Below are 21,638 nucleotides of genomic sequence, written 5' to 3' on the forward strand. Positions count from 1 at the left end.
GTTGGACACAGTGACATATTGGACACATTTATATGTTGGACACAGAAACATATTTGGCACAGTGACATGTTGGACACAGTGACATGTTGGACACAGTGACATTTTGGGCACAGTGACATGTTGGCCACAGTGACATGTTGGACACATTTACATGTTGGACACAGTGACATATTGGACACAGTGACATGTTGGACACAGTGACATGTTGGACACAGTGACATATTGGACACTTTTACATGTTGGACACAGTGACATGTTGGACACAGTGACATGTTGGACACAGTGACATATTGTTGGCAACAGCAAGTATATGCTTTATTATTAACTGGAGACTGTCTGACTGTCTGTCTGCCTGTCTGCCCGTCTGTATGGCTCTATGTCTCTCTGTCTGGCTGTCTGGCTGTCTGTCCCTCTGTCTGTCTTTCTCTCTGTCTGTCTGCCTGGTCTCCAGAGCTGTTCCAAGTGCCAGAGAGTGGGCGCTTCCATCAGCTGCTGCTGGAAAGGCTGCCCTCACAAATACCACTACATCTGCGCCAAGGAGATAGGTAAGAGCCCTCAGAAAGAGAGAGAGAGAGAGGAGAGAGGGATGGATAAAGCGGGCAAGAAGGAGTGTGGGATGGGCGGAGTAGGAGGGAAGGGTGAAGGGGGGAGGGGGGAATGAAGGGGTGGAGGTAGTGTGTGTGTGTGTGTGTGTGTGTGTGTGTGTGTGTGTGTGTGTGTGTGTGTGTGTGTGTGTGTGTGTGTGTGTGTGTGTGTGTGTGTGTGTGTGTGTGTGTGTGTGTGTGTGTGTGTGTGTTAATTTGTGTATAAGCATATGTTGTATGTAGGTATGGCCTCCCCTCACATTACCTCATGCCATCAGTAGGTACAGTGGGGATTAGAACTCCTCACAGAGGCAGCACTGAGAGGAACTGAAGGACCAGTTTAATCCTGCAGAGTACACCATGGCTGCAACCTACCTCATCCTATCATTCTCTCCCTACTACCCTCTCTCTCTCTCTATGTCTCTCTCTCCTTCCTTCTCTCTCTCCCTCTCTATGTCTCTCTCTCCTTCCATCTCTCCCTCTATCTCTACTTCCTTCTCTCACTCTCTCTCTCCTTCCTTCTCTCTCTTTCTCTCTCTCTCAGGCTGCATGTTCCAAGACGACAACTTTTCACTGAAATGTCCGAAACACGAGGTAAGCACATAAACAGAATCCGTCTGTACACATGCAAAAGGGAGATAAATAGTAGAAAAATCTATGTAACTATAGCAACAATCCATTGGATAGGGTATGTCCTGGGCAGAGAGCACTGGACTGAACCATCAGAGGGAGGTCAGAGGGAGATCAGAGGGACTAGTTGCACTGGTGGTGGTCGAACCATAGTGGAACATGGGGCTGATAGAAGGCCCAGAGGTCAAGGGTCAAGGGTCAGAGAGTCAGGGGTCATAGAGGGACTGAGGGAGGAACCAGTTAGCCCAGGGAGTTCTGCTTCTTCAGGCTGTCTGAGCGCCTCACTCTGTCCTCCGGGGTATTTCTGTACCAGCTCCTGACAGACAGACTTAAATTGACAGACAGAGAGGGGGAAAGGGGAGAGATGGGGTGATTTTTATTCATTATAAATTAAAATTGTAGTATTTATTTTTTATGAGTTTTTATTTTTTTGAGATAAGGAATTAAAGAAGAAGGGCAGAGAAAGAAAGAGAGGGGGAGAAGTAGTGAGAGGTTGGAGACTGTACTCACCCCTGTCGGTTTAACTGACCTGGGACTGAGGCGTTCTGACCCTGACTGCTTCAGGATCCTGAGGGGGAGAGAGGGTGATGTGAAGTATAGGAGACAGTCAGAGATGTGAAGTATAGGAGACAGTCAGAGATGTGAAGTATAGGAGACAGTCAGAGATGTGAAGTATAGGAGACAGTCAGATATGTGAAGTATAGGAGACAGTAAGATATGTGAAATACAGGAGACAGTCAGAGATGTGAAGTATAGGAGACAGTCAGAGATGTGAAGTATAGGAGACAGTAAGATATGTGAAGTATAGGAGACAGTCAGATATGTGAAGTACAGGAGACAGTAAGATATGTGAAATACAGGAGACAGTCAGAGATGTGAAGTATAGGAGACAGTCAGAGATGTGAAGTATAGGAGAAAGTAAGATATGTGAAGTATAGGAGACATTCAGAGATGTGAAGTATAAGAGACAGTCAGAGATGTGAAGTATAAGAGACAGTCAGATATGTGAAGTATGGAGACAGTAAGAGGTGTGAAGTATAGGAGACAGTAAGAGATGTGAAGTATAGGAGACAGTAAGATATGTGAAGTATAGGAGACAGTAAGATATGTGCAGTATAGGAGACAGTCAGATATGTAAAGTATAGGAGACAGTAAGATATGTGAAATACAGGAGACAGTCAGAGATGTGAAGTATAGGAGACAGTCAGAGATGTGAAGTATAGGAGACAGTCAGAGATGTGAAGTATAGGAGACAGTCAGATATGTGAAGTATAGGAGACAGTAAGATATGTGAAATACAGGAGACAGTCAGAGATGTGAAGTATAGGAGACAGTCAGATATGTGAAGTATAGGAGACAGTCAGATATGTGAAGTATAGGAGACAGTAAGATATGTGAAATATAGGAGACAGTAAGATATGTGAAGTATGGGAGACAGTAAGAGATGTGAAGTATAGGAGACAGTCAGAGATGTGAAGTATAGGAGACAGTCAGATATGTGAAGTATAGGAGACAGTAAGATATGTGAAATATAGGAGACAGTCAGAGATGTGAAGTATAGGAGACAGTCAGAGATGTGAAGTATAGGAGACAGTCAGAAATGTGAAGTATAGGAGACAGTAAGCGATGTGAAGTATAAGAGACAGTAAGCGATGTGAAGTATAAGAGACAGTCAGAGCCACGTATGTGCAGTCAGTAGGGGGCAGCACTGTTCTCTACTGTACCTGTTAGTGGGAGGGCTCTTTGGCTTCTTCTGTACTTTCCTGTCTTTTTCTGGAGACTCACCCACCCTGAGAGAACAGAACGATACACATCAGAATAATTTTACTTTTGTCTCCGTAAACATTCCTATAATCCAAGACTCCCATCTCTCTAGCCCCTCTGGTTAGGAATTTAAAATATTGTGATATTACAATACATTCAATTTCAGTTTTTGACAGAAAGACAGACATACAGAGAATGACATATAGTGACAGTGACAGAGAGTAAGGAAAAAGAGATTTAGAGAGACATTCACACACACACACACATAAACAGACACACACACACACACATAAACAGACACACACACACACATAAACAGACAGACACACACTTATAAATGGACAGAGAGAGAGTCGGACACAGACAGAGACAGAGGGTTTGTGTAACCAAGGTCGTGTGTCTCTGCATCTCCCGTGGCAACAGCCTATCAGGCATCTCTGCCTGGCGCTGAGCACTATTGACTGGCCAGTCCACTAACACCACTGTTAACGCCACCTGAACACTGAACACTGATTGGTCTCACACAGCATTCTGCAGGGCTGGAGGTCAGCCTGTCGATTCCCTCCCATCACTAAACACAGACCATAATAGAGCGTTCAGCACCAAGCTAAAAGGGTAGCAGACATAGGATAGGAACCCAGCTCCAACTGGGTTGGCAGAGTTCAGCTGACTGTCATCCATGTCGGCACCCAATGTTCTAATGACAAACACATTCTATGCATAGGAACAAGAATGTTACTGTTGTGGAATGTATGTTGCCCATTAATTAACATCCATATAGGGCCCTGGTCAAAGGAAGTGCTCTACATAGTTAATAGTGTGCCATTTGGGATGAAGCCCTATGCACATTAAGATGTCATCTGCTACATTTGTTCATTTTAAATGACTGCACAGGGAGTCCTACGAATGACCTTGACAAAATGGCAAATCATCCTACACTTTATCCCACTAGCTACCTCTCACACTGCACCTCTCGGAAAACATTAGTCAGCCACGCTGTGCATTGTTATGACTGAAAGTGGGAGTGTGATTACATTAGCAGCCCACTCTTCCTGTTTTGTTTGGATTTCCAAGGTTGCAGTTTTCTTTATGGGAGGCGCCATCTGGCGGCGGTATCGCCACACTGCACTCTGGAGGAAGGTCAATGATGGAGGGAAGGGGGAGGGGAGAGAGAGGGGTACTGACATTCAGCAGGGAGCAGCGGTGCATTGAAGCAGCAGCCTCTCTCTCATCTCCTCTCTCCTCACCCCTCTCCTCTCCCTCCTCTACTCTCCCCCTCCCTCCCTCCTCTATTCTCACCATCCCTCTCTCCTCTCCTCTGTGTAGACTGACAGACAAGGGTGAAAATCTGGCTGCTGATCAAAAAAGCATCACGCCCACCCCCTGCCTTCCCCTCGCTCCCTCCACCTCTCCTCCCCTCTCACTCCATCTCCCCTCCCCTCTCCCTCCCTCTCTCTCTTCTCTCCTTTCCTGTCCCTATATCCTATCCCCCTCCCTCCTCTCTTCCCCTCCCACGTATAGAAGCACACAGAGAGAGAGAGAGAGAGAGAGAGAGAGAGAGAGGTCTGTGCGATGCTAATTTAGCAGACTGAGCAGCCTAATCAGAGAGCAGAAGATACACAGACACAATCCCAGGCACAACCCCCCCCCCCCCCCCCCCCCCCCCCCATGGAACTCTGCCTCTGTTCTCTGTTCCTCTGCTCTCCTCCTCTCACTGTTCTACAACACAGACACAGACACCAGCAGGAGGGATGGAGGAAGGAAAAGAGGGAGGAAGGGAGCAATCTCACATGGGCAGGGAACCGCTGCACACACAGAAACACACACACACACACACACACAGGTACACACACACAGGCACACACAGGCAAGCACACACACACAGGCATACATACACACAGGCACCCACACACAGGCACACACACACACACACAGGCAAGCGCACGCACACAACAGGCACACGCACACACACACATAGGCACACACACACACAGGCAAGCGCACACACACAGGCACACACAGGCACCCACACACATACAGGCAAGCGCATACACACAACAGGCAGACATATACACAGGCACACACAAACAGCAGGCACATATTGTGCAAACTCACACAAAAACATATGAACATTGTGAATGTTCACAAACACACACACACACACACTCACAACACATATTACACACACAGTAGGAGACAAACAGAGGCTGTTTTTGTGTTCTCTACAGATGTGTAGAAACAAAAGGAGAGCAGCGGGCCGTTACATCACAGAGAGACTCAGAGATACAAAGAGAATGAGAAAGGGAGACAGAGACTACATATAGAGAGAGAGAAAGAGAGAGAATATAGAGAGCGACAGAAGAGAAAGAGAATACTGAGAGACAGAGGGAGAGACATCCAGACAGAGAAAGAGAGAGGGAGAGAGAGATATTCAGAAAGAGAAAGAGAGAGAGGGAGGGAGAGATTCAGAAAGAGAAAGAGAGAGAGGGAGGGAGAGATATTCAGAAAGAGAGAGAGGGAGGGAGAGAGATTCAGAAAGAGAGAGGGAGAGAGGGAGGGAGAGATTCAGAAAGAGAAAGAGAGAGAGGGAGGGAGAGATTCAGAAAGAGAAAGAGAGAGAGGGAGGGAGAGATTCAGAAAGAGAGAGAGAGAGAGGGAGGGAGAGATTCAGAAAGAGAAAGAGAGAGAGGGAGGGAGAGATTCAGAAAGAGAAAGAGAGAGAGGGAGGGAGAGATATTCAGAAAGAGAGAGAGGGAGGGAGAGAGATTCAGAAAGAGAGAGGGAGAGAGGGAGGGAGAGATTCAGAAAGAGAAAGAGAGAGAGGGAGGGAGAGATTCAGAAAGAGAAGAGAGAGAGGGAGGGAGAGATTCAGAAAGAGAAAGAGAGAGAGGGAGGGAGAGATTCAGAAAGAGAAAGAGAGAGAGGGAGGGAGAGATTCAGAAAGAGAAAGAATTAGAGATGAAAAGGGAGAGATTCAGAAAGAGAAAGAAATAGAGATGGAGAGGGAGAGATTCAGAAAGAGAAGGAGAGAGGGAGGGAGAGAAATAGAAAGAGAGAGAGAGACTGCCGAGGAAAAGGGGGGAAGCACCACACCAGTGTAGTTAATAGGCGTTCCCACCTTGTCTTTCACAGGAGCCGGTTCACTGGCCAGCTGCATCCTCCATCCTCCACTACTGCACACTGCAGCTAGCTTCCATGTCTACAGTAGTGCACAACCACACGCACACTGCAGCTAGCTTTCATGTCTACAGTAGTGCACAACCACACGCACACTGCAGCTAGCTTTCATGTCTACAGTAGTGCACAACCACACGCACACTGTAGCTAGCTTTCATGTCTACAGTAGTGCACAACCACACACACACACTGCAGCTAGCTTTCATGTCTACAGTAGTGCACAACCACACGCACACTGCAGCTAGCTTTCATGTCTACAGTAGTGCACAACCACACACACACTGCAGCTAGCTTTCATGTCTACAGTAGTGCACAACCACACACACACTGCAGCTAGCTTTCATGTCTACAGTAGTGCACAACCACACGCACACTGCAGCTAGCTTTCATGTCTACAGTAGTGCACAACCACACGCACACTGCAGCTAGCTTTCATGTCTACAGTAGTGCACAACCACACGCACACTGTAGCTAGCTTTCATGTCTACAGTAGTGCACAACCACACGCACACTGCAGCTAGCTTTCATGTCTACAGTAGTGCACAACCACACGCACACTGCAGCTAGCTTTCATGTCTACAGTAGTGCACAACCACACGCACACTGCAGCTAGCTTTCATGTCTACAGTAGTGCACAACCACACGCACACTGCAGCTAGCTTTCATGTCTACAGTAGTGCACAACCACACACACACTGCAGCTAGCTTTCATGTCTACAGTAGTGCACAACCACACACACACACTGCAGCTAGCTTTCATGTCTACAGTAGTGCACAACCACACGCACACTGCAGCTAGCTTTCATGTCTACAGTAGTGCACAACCACACACACACTGCAGCTAGCTTTCATGTCTACAGTAGTGTACAACCACACGCACACTGCAGCTAGCTTTCATGTCTACAGTACCATACACACACTGCAGCTAGCTTTCATGTCTACAGTAGTGCACAACCACACGCACACTGCAGCTAGCTTTCATGTCTACAGTAGTGCACAACCACACACACACTGCAGCTAGCTTTCATGTCTACAGTAGTGTACAACCACACACACACTGCAGCTAGCTTTCAAGTCTACAGTACCACACACACACTGCAGCTAGCTTTCATGTCTACAGTAGTGCACAACCACACACACACTGCAGCTAGCTTTCATGTCTACAGTAGTGCACAACCACACACACACTGCAGCTAGCTTTCATGTCTACAGTAGTGCACAACCACACGCACACTGCAGCTAGCTTTCATGTCTACAGTAGTGCACAACCACACACACACACCAGCGCGCAAGCACAGACATTGCAGCTTTCATGTTAGCTCAGAGCAGAGACTCAAGCACACAGACACTGCAGCTTTCATGTTTGCAGTGACCATGGCAATTAAAGGTCCCATTCTGCGCTGGCCATGGAGAATAACACACACACGTTGCAGTGCTGTGAGTGCTGGTGTGTTCTATTTCAGCAGGCATGAGTACATATGTCCAGAGAGAGAGACCTACTGAACCTGCAGACAGTATGACACAACACACACAGATCATCCATACACTCTCAAAAGCACAATATTCATTTTTTTCATATATAACATTATCTTTGTGCACTTGTTTTGAAGTGAACACCAATCGCCCTCATACATAATTTGTCTTTGTCTTCCAGGCTTTGTAAAATAGAGCACTACCCAGCCCCAGTGAGCATCACCTATGCAGTACGACAGACAGACAGATAGGACATCCCCCCACCCAAACCTGATGATGATGAGTCATGATGAGACGTTATGACGGACAGACGCATCGGCCAATGGGGATGGCTGGGGATCCTCTGAGGCACCACCGATGGCAGCAATACAGACACTAGACAGCAGGTCCCTCAGAGCAACCCCCGTAACCCCTGGCAACGGCACTGCTATATCTCAGCCACCCCTGATAACCAGACAGAGAGAGAGACTGCATTGTCTGTCTGATAGACAGTCTCCTTCACGGACAGACGGACTGCGGTGTTTTGAGAGAGTCTTTCACAGCCCTGTCTGTCTGTGTCTGGAGTCTAGACACCTGGCAGCCATGGTTACTTAGAGACCACCCCTCCAGAGAGAGTGGGGGAGAGAGAAGGGGCGAGACAGGGAGCTGTTTTAAATTCACGCTGCACTGTTCTGCCTCTGGAACGGTCGCTATCATTTTTAGACACCTGGTGGATTGCGATTGGCCAGAATAGGCCCCCTCCGGCTATGCTGTCCGAGTTCCAGGTCGCGGTGTGTGTGTGACATCAACTGTGTGTGTGCTTGTACAAGGAAGGGAACGAGCGTGTTCCAATTCAAGATGTCATGCGTCAAAAGAAGCCGCCCCTCCCCTGGATGTATCTCGATGTGCGCTTAAGTGTTATAAAAATTGTACATTGCGTGCTTTAACAGATTCTAAATATGATTCTGATATTGACAGAAAGAAAAAATAACGGTATTTTAATATAACGCTCTTCTTCCGGTATGTATTTTGATGTGCATATTACGGCTATACGACACCATTGAGTCAGCGTTGGTATCTGTCCCGCTTTGTGTTCAATTAAACATTTTTATAAAAATCTAGGTTTCAATATTCACACTAGCGTACTACTTAGAATGCATGCCTTATACATTGCTTCATTCTAAGTGGGCAGTGTGCTAATTTGGATATTGGGGGGAGTCAAAACTCTGGGGGTCACCGAGTCGAAGTTCAGCCGTGTGCTCATACAACATGATGTACAGTAGACGCCACATCATCACCATAAAGGTTAAAGGTCAGGGCTTAGGGCCCGGCCCGCATCATCTCACACGTCATGTCATCTCATCTCACCACAGTTCTTCCTCAATATCTCTGTCCATCATCTCCATCACCAAAGGCTGCTGGCTCCATAAAAATGAACAAGGATTCGACTCCAATAAATTCTTAGTCCTACACGACTTGAGTTCTCAGCACCATAGAGCTGAATCAACCGTACAGAGACTCAAATATGTCATAATATGGACACCGTACATTAACACAGTCCTCCCCATTAAATGGGGAACCGTGACTGTTGTACGGTGTCCATATTCGGACTGTTTCAGTTTTCTGACTCCACATCAAGTGTGTCTCTCTCATTCCTTTTTCTGTATGTGGCACTCAGAGTAGCGTAGCCTGTTCCCCTTACTGCAGCATTCTCACACACACAGACAGCCTCTTTAGGGTGTAGTGTACAGTACTTCAGTACTACTTTAGGGTGTAGTGTACAGTACTTCAGTACTACTTTAGGATATAGTGTACAGTACTTTAGTACTTCATATCAGTGGACACATACAGTGTTAGGGCGTACAGTACAGACAAGAGCAAAGCATCCCACCACAAACCTCTTCTTCTGATTCTTGATTATGATGCTCTCATTATTTAATGGTGTATATAAGTATTTGACGCGGTTTAAATGTAAGATGTGATGTACTAATATAATTGTGTATAGTATTTCCTAGAGATGTTTATTTTCTATAAAATGAATATGTTATTGCTTATAAAAATGTTATTAAAAGAATCCATTAAAAAAAGAGACTTTTGGGAATGTCACTCGTTCTAAGTTGAGCATGCAGTTTTTTTTATTGTTCATGTTTTCATTGTTTGAATCGATGACACCACAGCATCAATTTGTGTGAAATGTTTTTGTAACGCCAATGTCAAATATACCAGCACCTTTCAATGCTGCCCAGACCAAGGACTGTTCTTTTTTGTCATCTTCTTCCAAATCTGCACTGACACACAGACACACATTGGTGATCATTAATGACAGACTGTGAGGACAGAAATACAGATGTAAGAATAGACATGTCATGACACACAAAGGTGCACACACACACACAGTACACACACCAAGGCTATTATAGTTTAGGTTTTTTGTAGTCATGTACATTTCTAGAATTTTGCTTTCTATTTTAAATTCTGTTTAGTTTCAGTTCATTTTCAGACCTGACTTGCTAGTTATTATTTACTTTTAGTTGTATCGACATATTTCTATTCGTTGTTATATGATTTAGTTTCAGTTTCAGTGTTAAGGACAGAAAGCATGCATTGGATCAGCAGTAGTACATAAGGTCATGGGTCAGGTCATAAGTTAGGTTCGGTTTCTAAGTCAATCTCAATGTGAAGAAAAAGAAATTGCGCTGAGACTGGTGCAAAAAATATGTTGTAAACACACTAAACCATGTTTACACCAATCCAATGCTTTTTAACTTTAGTAGTACATGTAAGAATAATGACATGTTTCCCTGTTAGCTAGTGATAGCTACACTGTAAAGGGCTTGCTGTGAATTTGACAGTAACTTACAGGCAGCAAAGTGGCAAGTAAGTTACTGTATTTCATATTGCAGTACTGTCACGCCCTGACCATAGAGAGCCTTTTTATTCTCTATTTTGGTTAGGTCGGGGTGTGACTAGGATGGGTGATCTAGTGCATTTATTTCTATCTTGGCCTGGTATGGTTCCCAATCAGAGGCAGCTGTTTATCGTTGTCTCTGATTGGGGATCATATTTAGGCAGCCATTTTCCCACTGTGTTTTGTGGGATCTTGTTTCTGTGTAGTTGCCTGTGAGCACTGCTTGAGCTTCACGTATCGTCTATTCTTCTTTGTTGTTTTTGTGAGTTTCATTTGATTAAACATGTGGAACTCTACGTACGCTGCGCCTTGGTACGTTAATTCATTAGACGATCGTGACAGAAGATCCCACCACAACAGGACCAAGCAGCGTGCCCGGGAAGAGAAGGTATCCTGGGCTTGGGAGGAGATAAAGGAGGAGAAGACATCCCGGACTTGGGAGGAAATTATGGCTGGAGACAAAAGCCTTCCATGGAAGCAGACGCAGGGAGAGAAGGGAGGACAGCGACGACGCCGGGGTTCGCGGCCACAGAGTAAGCCCAAAAGACAGCCCAATTTTTGGGGGGGAGGCACACGGGGTGGTCGGCGGAGGCAAGGAATGAGCCAGAGACCGTCGGGAGTCGAAGGAGGAACTCGATGAAAGATTCCGGAGAGAGGTGGTGGCAATGAGAGTGCTGCAGCGTGGGCGTGCTGAGGAGCGTAACACCAGACCGGTGTCATCTGGACCGGTTTCACGCATCTGGCCTCCAGTGCGTCTCCCCAGTCCGGTACTTCCTGTGTTTCCTCCACGTACTCGCCCTGAAGTGTGTGTCACCGTTCCGGTACAATTTGTGCCGGCCCTACGCACCAGGTCTCCAGTGCGCCTCCACAGCCCAGTACGTCCTGCGCCAGCTCCCCGCACTCGCCGTGCGGAGTGTGTCATCGTTCCGGGCACCATCTGTGCCAGCTCTATTCACCAGGTCTCCAGTGCGCCTCCACAGCCCAGTACGTTCTGTGCCTCTGTAACGGATGTGAAATGGCTAGCTAGTTAGCGGGTACGCGCTACTAGCGTTTCAATCAGTTACGTCACTTGCTCTGAAACCTACAAGTAGTGTTGCCTCTTGCTCTGCAAGGGCCGCGGCCTTTGTGGAGCGATGGGTAACGATGCTTCGTGGGTGACTGTTGTCGATGTGTGCAGAGGGTCCCTGGTTCGTGCCCGGGTCGTGGCGAGGGGACGACGTAAAGTTATACTGTTACACTGATGCTGTTGACCCGGATCACTGGTTGCTGCGGAAAAGGAGGAGGTTGAAAGGGGGGTGAGTGTAACGGATGTGAAATGGCTAGCTAGTTAGCGGGTACGCGCTACTAGCGTTTCAATCAGTTACGTCACTTGCTCTGAAACCTACAAGTAGTGTTGCCTCTTGCTCTGCAAGGGCCGCGGCTTTTGTGGAGCGATGGGTAACGACGCTTCGTGGGTGTCAGTTGTTGATGTGTGCAGAGGGTCCCTGGTTCGCGCCCGTGTCGGGGCGAGGGGACGGTTTAAAGTTATACTGTTACACCTCCTCCTCGCACTCTCCCTGAAGTGTGTGTCCCCAGTACAGTTCGTCCTGTGCCTGCTCCTCGCACTCTCCCTCAAGTGCGCCTTCCCAGTCAGGTACGTCCTGTGCCTGCTCCTCACACTCTCCCTCAAGTGCGCCTTCCCGGTCAGGTACGTCCTGTGCCTTCTCCTCGCACTCTCCCTCAAGTGCGCCTTCCCAGTCAGGTATGTCCTGTGCCTGCTCCTCACACTCTCCCTCAAGTGCGCCTTCCCAGTCAGGTATGTCCTGGGCCTGCTCCTCACACCCTCCCTCAAGTGCGCCTTCCCGGTCAGGTACGTCCTGTACCTGCTCCTCGCACTCTCCCTCAAGTGCGCCTTCCCAGTCAGGTATGCCCTGGGCCTGCTCCCCGCACTCGCCCTGAAGTGCGTGTCACCCGTCCGGTGCCACCTGTGCCGGCCCCACGCATCAGACCTCCAGTGCGCCTCCCCAGTCCAGAGCTTCAGGCGACGGTTCCCAGTCCAGAGCTTGCGGCGACGATTCACAGTCCAGAGCTTCCGGCGACGTTTCACAGTCTGGAACCTCCAACGATGTTTCACGGTCCGGAACCTCCTGCAACGGTCCGGAACCTCCTGTGACGGTCCACGGTCCAGAACCTCCAGCTCCAGGGCAGGAGCCTTCCACTGCGCCGATGTCCAGCCCAGGCACCGCGTCCAGTCCGGCTCCATGGCAGGAGCCTTCCTCTGCGCCGATGTCCAGTCCAGGCACGGCTTCCAGTCCCGCTCCATGGGAGAAGCCTTCCTCTGCGCAGATGTCCAGCCCAGGCACGGCGTCCAGTCCGGCTCCATGGCAGGAGCCTTCCTCTGCGCCGATGTCCAGTCCAGGCACGGCTTCCAGTCCCGCTCCATGGGAGAAGCCTTCCTCTGCGCGGGTGCCCAGTCCAGGCACGGCGGTCATCTCAGCTCCATGGCCGGAGCCTTCTTCGGCTCCGGTGCCCAGTCCGGGTGCAGCGTACAACCCAGCTCCATGGCCGGGGCCCTCATCTGCGCCGATGCCCAGTCCGGGCACGGCGTTCTACCCGGCTCCATGGCCGGACCCGTGGTCTGGGCGGAAGCAAAGTCCCTCACCAGAGCCGCCACCGATGCTGGCAAATCCACGAGCGGAGTGGGTACTTCGCCCCGCACCGGAGCCGCCACCGACGCTAGATGCCCACAAGGACCCTCCCCTATAGAGCCTTTTTATTCTCTATTTTGGTTAGGTCGGGGTGTGACTAGGGTGGGTGATCTAGTTCATTTATTTCTATGTTGGCCTGGTATGATTCCCAATCAGAGGCAGCTGTTTATCGTTGTCTCTGATTGGGGATCATATTTAGGCAGCCATTTTCCCACTGTGTTTTGTGGGATCTTGTTTCTGTGTAGTTGCCTGTGAGCACTGCTTGAGCTTCACGTATCGTCTATTCTTCTTTGTTGTTTTTGTGAGTTTCATTTGATTAAACATGTGGAACTCTACGTACGCTGCGCCTTGGTTCGTTAATTCATTAGACGATCGTGACAAGTACACCTACTGTAATCTAAACACAGTATCAAAGCAAGTACTGTGTAATGACACAGTATAATACCGTAGAATGATGAATGTGTGAATAATTGACTGGATGAATGAATGAAATTCATTGAGGGGAGATGGGGTTTGTATTTCACAGTATTTTACTGTAATTACATGGAATTGGTACAAGCAGGTTGGCTGAAAGGTCAGGTGTTTATACATTACATCAAATCAATACATATTTGGTGGTTTATATTACTTGCACTTCTAGAGACTTTAAAGAGATTCTGCAGTACGTTTGTATACTTTTTAGAATGTAATTCTGAAAGATGCATTCACAAGACAAAAGTGGTCGCCGAATATTGCGTACTACGTCACATATAGTATGGGCAGATATGTGCACCACGTCATTGCTCTCTCTCTCGCTGTGCTGTGTGTGCACATCTTGCTAGCTGTCACTCAAATGGCAAAGGGCTGAAGCTCATTGGCTAGGACCAGTGCTTGACATGGGCAGGAGTACCGGCACCTCAAATGTTCTAGTTCTTGAATTCCTGCACCTCTTATTATCTCAACAGTATTGTGGATCTCCTGCACCTCTTATTATCTCAACAGTATTGTGGAGCTCCTGCACATCTTATTATCTCAACAGTATTGTGGATCTCCTGCACCTCTTATTATCTCAACAGTATTGTGGATCTCCTGTACCTCTTATTATCTCAACAGTATTGTGGATCTCCTGCACCTCTTATTATCTCAACAGTATTGTGGATCTCCTGCACATCTTATTATCTCAACAGTATTGTGGATCTCCTGTACCTCTTATTAGCTCAACAGTATTGTGGTGCTCCTGCACCTCTTATTAGCCCACAGTATTGTGGATCTCCTGCACCTCTTATTATCTCAACAGTATTGTGGTGCTCCTGCACCTTTTATTAGCTCAACAGTATTGTGGATCTCCTGCACCTCTTATTAGCTCAACAGTATTGTGGAGCTCCTGCACCTCTTATTATCTCAACAGTATTGTGGATCTCCTGTACCTCTTATTATCTAAACAGTATTGTGGAGCTCCTGCACCTCTTATTAGCTCAACAGTATTGTGGTGCTCCTGCACCTCTTATTAGCCCACAGTATTGTGGATCTCCTGCACCTCTTATTATCTCAACAGTATTGTGGTGCTCCTGCACCTCTTATTAGCTCAACAGTATTGTGGATCTCCTGCACCTCTTATTAGCTCAACAGTATTGTGGAGCTCCTGCACCTCTTATTATCTCAACAGTATTGGGGAGCTCCTGCACCTCTTATTATCTCAACAGTATTGTGGATCTCCTGTACCTCTTATTATCTCAACATTATTGGGGAGCTCCTGCACCTCTTATTATCTCAACAGTATTGTGGATCTCCTGCACCTCTTATTATCTCAACAGTATTGTGGATCTCCTGCACATCTTATTATCTCAACAGTATTGGGGAGCTCCTGCACCTCTTATTATCTCAACAGTATTGTGGATCTCCTGCACCTCTTATTATCTCAACAGTATTGTGGATCTCCTGCACCTCTTATTAGCTCAACAGTATTGTGGATCTCCTGCACCTCTTATTATCTCAACAGTATTGTGGATCTCCTGCACCTCTTATTAGCTCAACAGTATTGTGGATCTCCTGCACCTCTTATTAGCTCAACAGTATTGTGGAGCTCCTGCACCTCTTATTATCTCAACAGTATTGGGGAGCTCCTGCACCTCTTATTATCTCAACAGTATTGTGGATCTCCTGCACCTCTTATTAGCTCAACAGTATTGGGGAGCTCCTGCACCTCTTATTATCTCAACAGTATTGTGGATCTCCTGCACCTCTTATTAGCTCAACAGTATTGTGGAGCTCCTGCACCTCTTATTATCTCAACAGTATTGGGGAGCTCCTGCACCTCTTATTATCTCAACAGTATTGTGGATCTCCTGCACCTCTTATTAGCTCAACAGTATTGGGGAGCTCCTGCACCTCTTATTATCTCAACAGTATTGGGGAGCTCCTGCACCTCTTATTAGCTCAACAGTATTGTGGATCTCCTGCACCTCTTATTATCTCAACAGTATTGTGGAGTTCCTGCACATAAATATAAATAAAACCGGCACCCAAAATGAGTACTGGCACCTATTTCAGTCCAAGTCAAGCACAGGCTATAACTCTAATTGCTACGGGGCTGGCCCACGTGGGGGGAAATGTAGGAAACATTGTGCAGCACAGTTCTAGGAAAAACAGTTGCTTTCAAACTAGGAATTTGGTGGCCAATTGAGGTAAGACTAATTCTGCATGTATGAACTACACATTGACACACCCAGCCCAAAGCAAGACATTTAAAAATCCTTGTAATCGCCAAAGTTCAGGGGCATGTCTTTCCAAACTGACAGCGACTACAGGGCAAAACAGATTTAAAAAAGACATGGAAAAATGCTCAAGCATTAAAGGTTTAAGACTTGCTGCCACTCTAATCTGTCCCCTATTTTAAATTGATGGGGCATTACTACCACATACCAGTTAAATTGGTACAGCACTCTTATTATAGCCTCCTGTAAGACACTCATCAAAATATGTTAATAAGACAGAAACAACAGCACCACTAGTGGTCAAAATGTTTTCAACCCACCAAAAATGCCATATGGTACTGTATTCTGTGGGGTGGAGTAACTGTACCATTCAAAATACAGCAACCCCCCAACAAAGAAAAATGTTCCCATAATGCACCATAATTGACAGCATGCTGCAGTAAAACTTTCACAGTATTTTACTGCTGATAGTATCCCAAATGACTGTATAAATGCTCGTTTTCTGTTAGTGTGGTGCAGAGCCTGTGAGCAGAGTTGTGGTTGGAAATCCTCTCGCTCTCTTATGGACCACCTTGTCCACCGCTCTGTGCTCCATGTCCTTTCCCACCCTCTGCTAAAAACTGCTGTGTGCTCACAGGAAGAAACAAACTGCCCTCCAAATTCACTCCAATCAACACCCATCTATTTTTGTGAAACCTGGACCTACCAATTGGTATTGAAGTATTGAAACCAAACCATATGGATTTGAATGAAACGTATTTGAATAAACATGAAACGGTGAATGTAAGAAGCACGCATCATTTCAATTAGGCTCCATGTCTTAAACATCATATAAACACTCTAAATAGGTCAGGAGACAAGGAGCAAAAATGAATTATTCAGTCTATGTTATTTCAATTATTTCAAGGCTATAGCCTACAAAGAATTAATTTGTGAAGCATGTGTGAGTGTAACACTCGGCTGGTAGGGACATAAAGCGCTCCGTTTTTAAACAACATTTCGTTGTATTAAATCATTAGTCTATAAATTGCGCATATAGGCTGTGACTTACTTAGAATGAAATACAAATTAAACGAAAAATGACTTATTAATGTCTTTGAATTCATTTTTAGAAACATGAGTTTTGCCAGTCCGTGGCTTCAGGCTCATGTGATGATGTCTGGAGAGGCGGCCAGCAGCTGAGAATACCCTCTCCAAACGTTCAGAGCCACTGGGGATGCTAAACAACCTTTCGGCCCCTCTTGCCAGGTTGGGCAGAGATGCAGAGTTGTTTTTAAAAAATGTCTATAGGTAGGCCTAACGTTTTTTTTAGGTAAAATAACCAAATCAAAACCGAAAGCTCCTTGAACATGGGAATATGCCAGGGCCAAAATCAATTATGGCCTATTGTATAGATAATAGAACAAAAATGAACGAAATGTATAAGAGATCTTATCTTGTGTTTATAAATACTTTGCTACAATGACAATTATCTACCCACCTCGTTCCTTTCTGCTAGCATGTGCACATAAGTACACCATCATGATTTTGGGATAAGTATCTTTTCAGATTCCACATTGATTATTAGTTGTGGACACTACATGTCCGCAATCCCTCTCTTGCTCTTGTCCTCATCTTTGTAAGTCACCTTGATTTTTCACCTGTGTGTTTTATCAGTTTCTTTACGAACATATGTAGTGAACTCCATGACAGTAACTAAAGCAAGGGGCTGTAGCAGCACACAAGTAGACTACAAATGCATGCTGGGCCATGCATGCACTGAGCTCGTAAAGTGAGCGCTTGTTGACCGGCACTGGAGCAAAATTGGACGCCCCAGCCTTTGGGAATCTCGCGCAACACTCCAGTCAAATTGGGCGAGCTCCGCTCCAGCTCCGGTCACATACTCTAGTATGGTGACAGCAACGCACAACATCTCCATCTCCTGGACGCATTTACCCGCCAGATTCAGCAGCGTGACAAACCCCAAAAAGCATGGATTTTTTCCCGAAAACATGTTAAAAGATTTTCATGATGGTTTTTATTTTATTTAGTTCGTTTTTGAGCCAAAGATAGCAATATACTTAAACTATGGTTTCAAACGGGTTTGTTGATTATTTTATTTCAGTTTACTAAATAGTTTTTCATGATTAGTTTTCATTTTGACATTTTTATAATTATTTGGCAGGTGCTTATATTTGTCCTATTTCACACATATACACATGTGTAATAATAGCATGTGTAAATTAACCCAGGCAGTTAACCCACTGTTTCTAGGCCGTCATTGGAATTAAGAATTTGTTCTTAACTGACTTGCCTAGTTAAATAAAGGTTAAATAAAATGTGTTTTCTGCATATCCCACTCCCCCTGAGACACCCTCGGAGAGTGGGGTCACAGCCAGAGTCAGACATTATCAACAGCAACCCTGGAGCAATTAGGGTTAAGTGCCTTGCTCAAGGGAACATCAGATTTTCTTGTAGGATCAGCAACAGTTTGGTAGTTTCAGTTTCTCTCACCCCCCCATCAAAGCACCACAAGAGACCTGGAGGCATTTCCTTACAAAATTGTATTTTTATTTACATATCCAGGAATAAACCAATAAGCAAAGAAGGAGAAAGACAGGGAAGGAAAGAATATGTTGATTAAGAAACAAAATAATAATAATACTACATGTTCAGATGTGGTTGCGATGATTTAACACAGTCACACCACAGACTGACCCAACACACTGGGAAGGAATCATCAGTCCAGTGTCCCTCAGTCAGTCATTTACAATGATACACTATTACAGGATAAACACAACAAAAGCATGCTAAAGAACCAAATGGGCTTTTACAGTCTTCTGAAAACAAAAACTGTGGTTCTGGAACAGGGTTGTACACACACACCTCTCTCTCTCTGTCTTTTTAACATATGGGCCCTGTTCAAAAGGAGAACACGTTTTAAAAACGTTTCGCAACGGAAAACAAAAAGGACAGTTTCTTATTGGACAAGAACAAACTATTTTCTTCCATTTGGGGCCTAGTGAACAGGACCCAGGGGCCTGACTACAAGAGGGTGTGTCAGCCTCGCTACAGGCCTTCTTTTGAAGAAGAGATGATAATAACAAGAGTCAATTAAATCATGAGATCTAGAAATACTAGATGAGACTCAGGCTCTTTTGTAAGCTATTGGTCTTCAACGGAGTGACTTGGGGGGGGGGGGGGGGGGGGGGGGGTCATACCACCATAGAAAAATTATTACTAGAATGGACATTCCCATTAAAGTCAATGTTGTGTTATGGGTGACCCGGCAGCTCAACCCTAGACTGGAGCCTATCGCTCGAGGACTCACCTGCAACTCTTTCTGATATCATCATAATGGCAGCACATACCTTGCGCAACAGTGCAAACGCTCACATGAGTCTGATGACAATATTGAGTGGTCTTTGACACTCCTTTGCCCCAAAAGCACATGGACACTGTCCCCTTTTTTGATACACTTACCAACTATGGCAACAAACATAGGTTAAGTAACACATACCAAATGGCACCCTATTCCCTTTTGTGGTGCACTACATTTGACTAGGGTCTATAGGAAGTAGTGCACTATATAGAGAATAGGGTGCCATTTGGGATGAATACATACTCCCCATTGGACCCCAAGCCTCTGCCTATGCTACACAATGAGGGTGGGAAGTAATAATGATCACCCGAGCAATGGAAAAAACTGATCAGCAGAACAAATCAAAGACAGATTATAAATACACTGTAAAATATATACACAGCAACAACAATAAAGAAAATAATATGAAAAGGAAAAGCCACAATATTACAGAACTCCTCAAATACAGCCCCTCTGGGCCAGTGCAGATTAAAAGACGTGACAGAGATGCAACATTTCAGACCATCGCAGATAGAAACACAATGTATAGATCTGTCATGGTCCTCTTTTCAACATGATAGAGAAACTCGTCTGCTCTATGCGATATATTTCTATTTTTTTCTGAAATGTTGTGCTCCTCAAAAAGACCAGTCTGTCCCAACGCAGTTTGCTCCTCCCACCGCAGCCAATCAGACAGACAGCAACTGTTTAAACACGCCAATCACAACAGAGTGCTTCGCTTTGTAAGGTGCATCGTCCAATCAAAACATGGGGCTAGTAGTGTATAACTGCAGGTAAAAACCTTTCCACTTCTCTCACCCTCTCTCACACACATTCCCAGCCATCACACCTTCAGTCCTGCAGAGGGCGCCAGAACCCCACCCAGTGGACACACTCCGCCACTACAGTGCATTTCACGCAGGGGAATAGAAAAGAAACAGAACCGTGAACCTATATATCCTGGTGGATGATGACTAGCTTACATGACAGACCATGTCAACAATGTCAATAGCAACACTTTACTGGGGTGAAGTCCTCCCCTGCTAAACTGTCACTCTGAGAGCTGTCTACTGACAGGTGATATGAAACTAATGGCAGGTAACTGTCAGGTATGTTTATTTGTCTGTCTGTATGCCTGATATGATTCTCAATGTCTAGTTAGACTGTCTGTATGTCTGTTCGTCAGCCGCAGGCCAAATGCCAAAAACCTCCTTCATCCATTTGTGTGTGTGTGTGAGAGGGGGGGGGGGGGGGGGGGGGGGGGCTGGTCTGTCTCTCTGTATAGTCTAGGCAGAGGTGACAGTGGTGCCGCTGCCCAGCTTAATGATCATCTGCTGGCAGTCGTGAAGGGTGCGCTTGTCCCCCAGCTTCTCCAGTGTCCGGGCTGCATCCGCCAGCATGCCCACCCGCTGCCCCGGTGCCGACAGGAAGGAGGGAGGCAGGTAGCGACACGCCAACATTACCGCCTCAGCCTGCTCCCTCTGGCCAGGACGCATCTCACACTCCTCTGTAGAATCACACACACACACACACACACACACACACACACACACACACACACACACACACACACACACACACACACACACACACACACACACAGGTGAGGTGAGTTGTGGGGGATACAGAGAGGGATACTACACAGATAACACTCATATCGCATCCGTGTCCCTTTCGACCTCGTTATGAAAAGCTTAAAAAAGGCACTCAAAACCCACAGAACTTCCAACCTTTCTCACACACGCAAACTACAAAAACCCCTCTCTGCAGTTACCTGTCTTTGCTCCGGGGGTGGCTCTGCGTCTGAGCGAGCGGTCCAGGAGCTGATGTGTCCGCGTGGGACTGGCCCCAGCCATCAGCCTGGCGGTTGCCTCATGAAGAAACAACTGAGAGAGTGAGGAGAGGAGAGAGAACAGTGTTTGATGAGTGAGGAGTCAGAAATCTACCTAGATCAGCCTGTATGTAATGTGCCCGTGTCTACATGTGTATGTCTTCCTCCACGTCCTACCCTGCGCATGGCGGGCCTGAAGCTCTGGGCCAGTTTCCTGAGGGAGGAGAGGTCCTGCTGGAAGCCGTGCAGCTCGGCCGGGGAGGCCTGCAAGGAGAGACCCCCGGGACTGGAGCTCTGCTGCAGACGCCACACGTTGGTCCGCATCACCAGCAGCAGGTCACACAGCAGCAACTGGACCACCTGGGGAGAGACAGAGAGAGAGAGACAGAGACAGAGACAGAGACAGAGACAGAGACAGAGAGAGAGAGAGAGAGAGAGAGAGAGAGAGACATAGAGAGAGAGAGAGAGAGAGAAACAGAGACAGAGACAGAGAGAGAGAGAGAGAGAGAGAGAGAGAGACAGAGACAGAGAGAGAGACATAGAGAGAGAGAGAGAGACAGAGAGAGAGACAT

The 21,638-nt window shown here is 46.6% G+C and overlaps 2 protein-coding genes across 2 annotated transcripts; one reads left to right on the top strand and one right to left on the bottom strand.

Annotated features, from left to right (window-relative positions):
• Nucleotides 1–196: 196 nt before the first annotated feature.
• On the top strand, nucleotides 197–14,737 carry LOC129850479 (uncharacterized). The gene is made up of 3 exons (XM_055916866.1): nucleotides 197–545; nucleotides 1,129–1,178; nucleotides 7,810–14,737. The coding sequence occupies exon 3, from the start codon at nucleotides 11,949–11,951 to the stop codon at nucleotides 13,455–13,457; it is 1,509 nt and encodes a 502-aa protein (XP_055772841.1). The 5' UTR covers nucleotides 197–545; nucleotides 1,129–1,178; nucleotides 7,810–11,948; the 3' UTR covers nucleotides 13,458–14,737.
• A 3,682-nt stretch (nucleotides 14,738–18,419) lies between these two features.
• LOC129850478 (sterol regulatory element-binding protein 1-like) lies at nucleotides 18,420–21,626 on the bottom strand. The gene is made up of 3 exons (XM_055916865.1): nucleotides 21,244–21,626; nucleotides 21,010–21,121; nucleotides 18,420–20,742 (listed from the first exon to the last, which is right to left on the bottom strand). Exons 1-3 carry the CDS (start codon nucleotides 21,604–21,606, stop codon nucleotides 20,522–20,524), a joined length of 696 nt encoding a protein of 231 aa, XP_055772840.1. The 5' UTR covers nucleotides 21,607–21,626; the 3' UTR covers nucleotides 18,420–20,521.
• Nucleotides 21,627–21,638: the final 12 nt, after the last annotated feature.

The sequence above is a fragment of the Salvelinus fontinalis genome, unplaced genomic scaffold, assembly GCF_029448725.1.
Source record: "Salvelinus fontinalis isolate EN_2023a unplaced genomic scaffold, ASM2944872v1 scaffold_2053, whole genome shotgun sequence".
Taxonomy (NCBI): Eukaryota; Metazoa; Chordata; class Actinopteri; order Salmoniformes; family Salmonidae; genus Salvelinus; species Salvelinus fontinalis.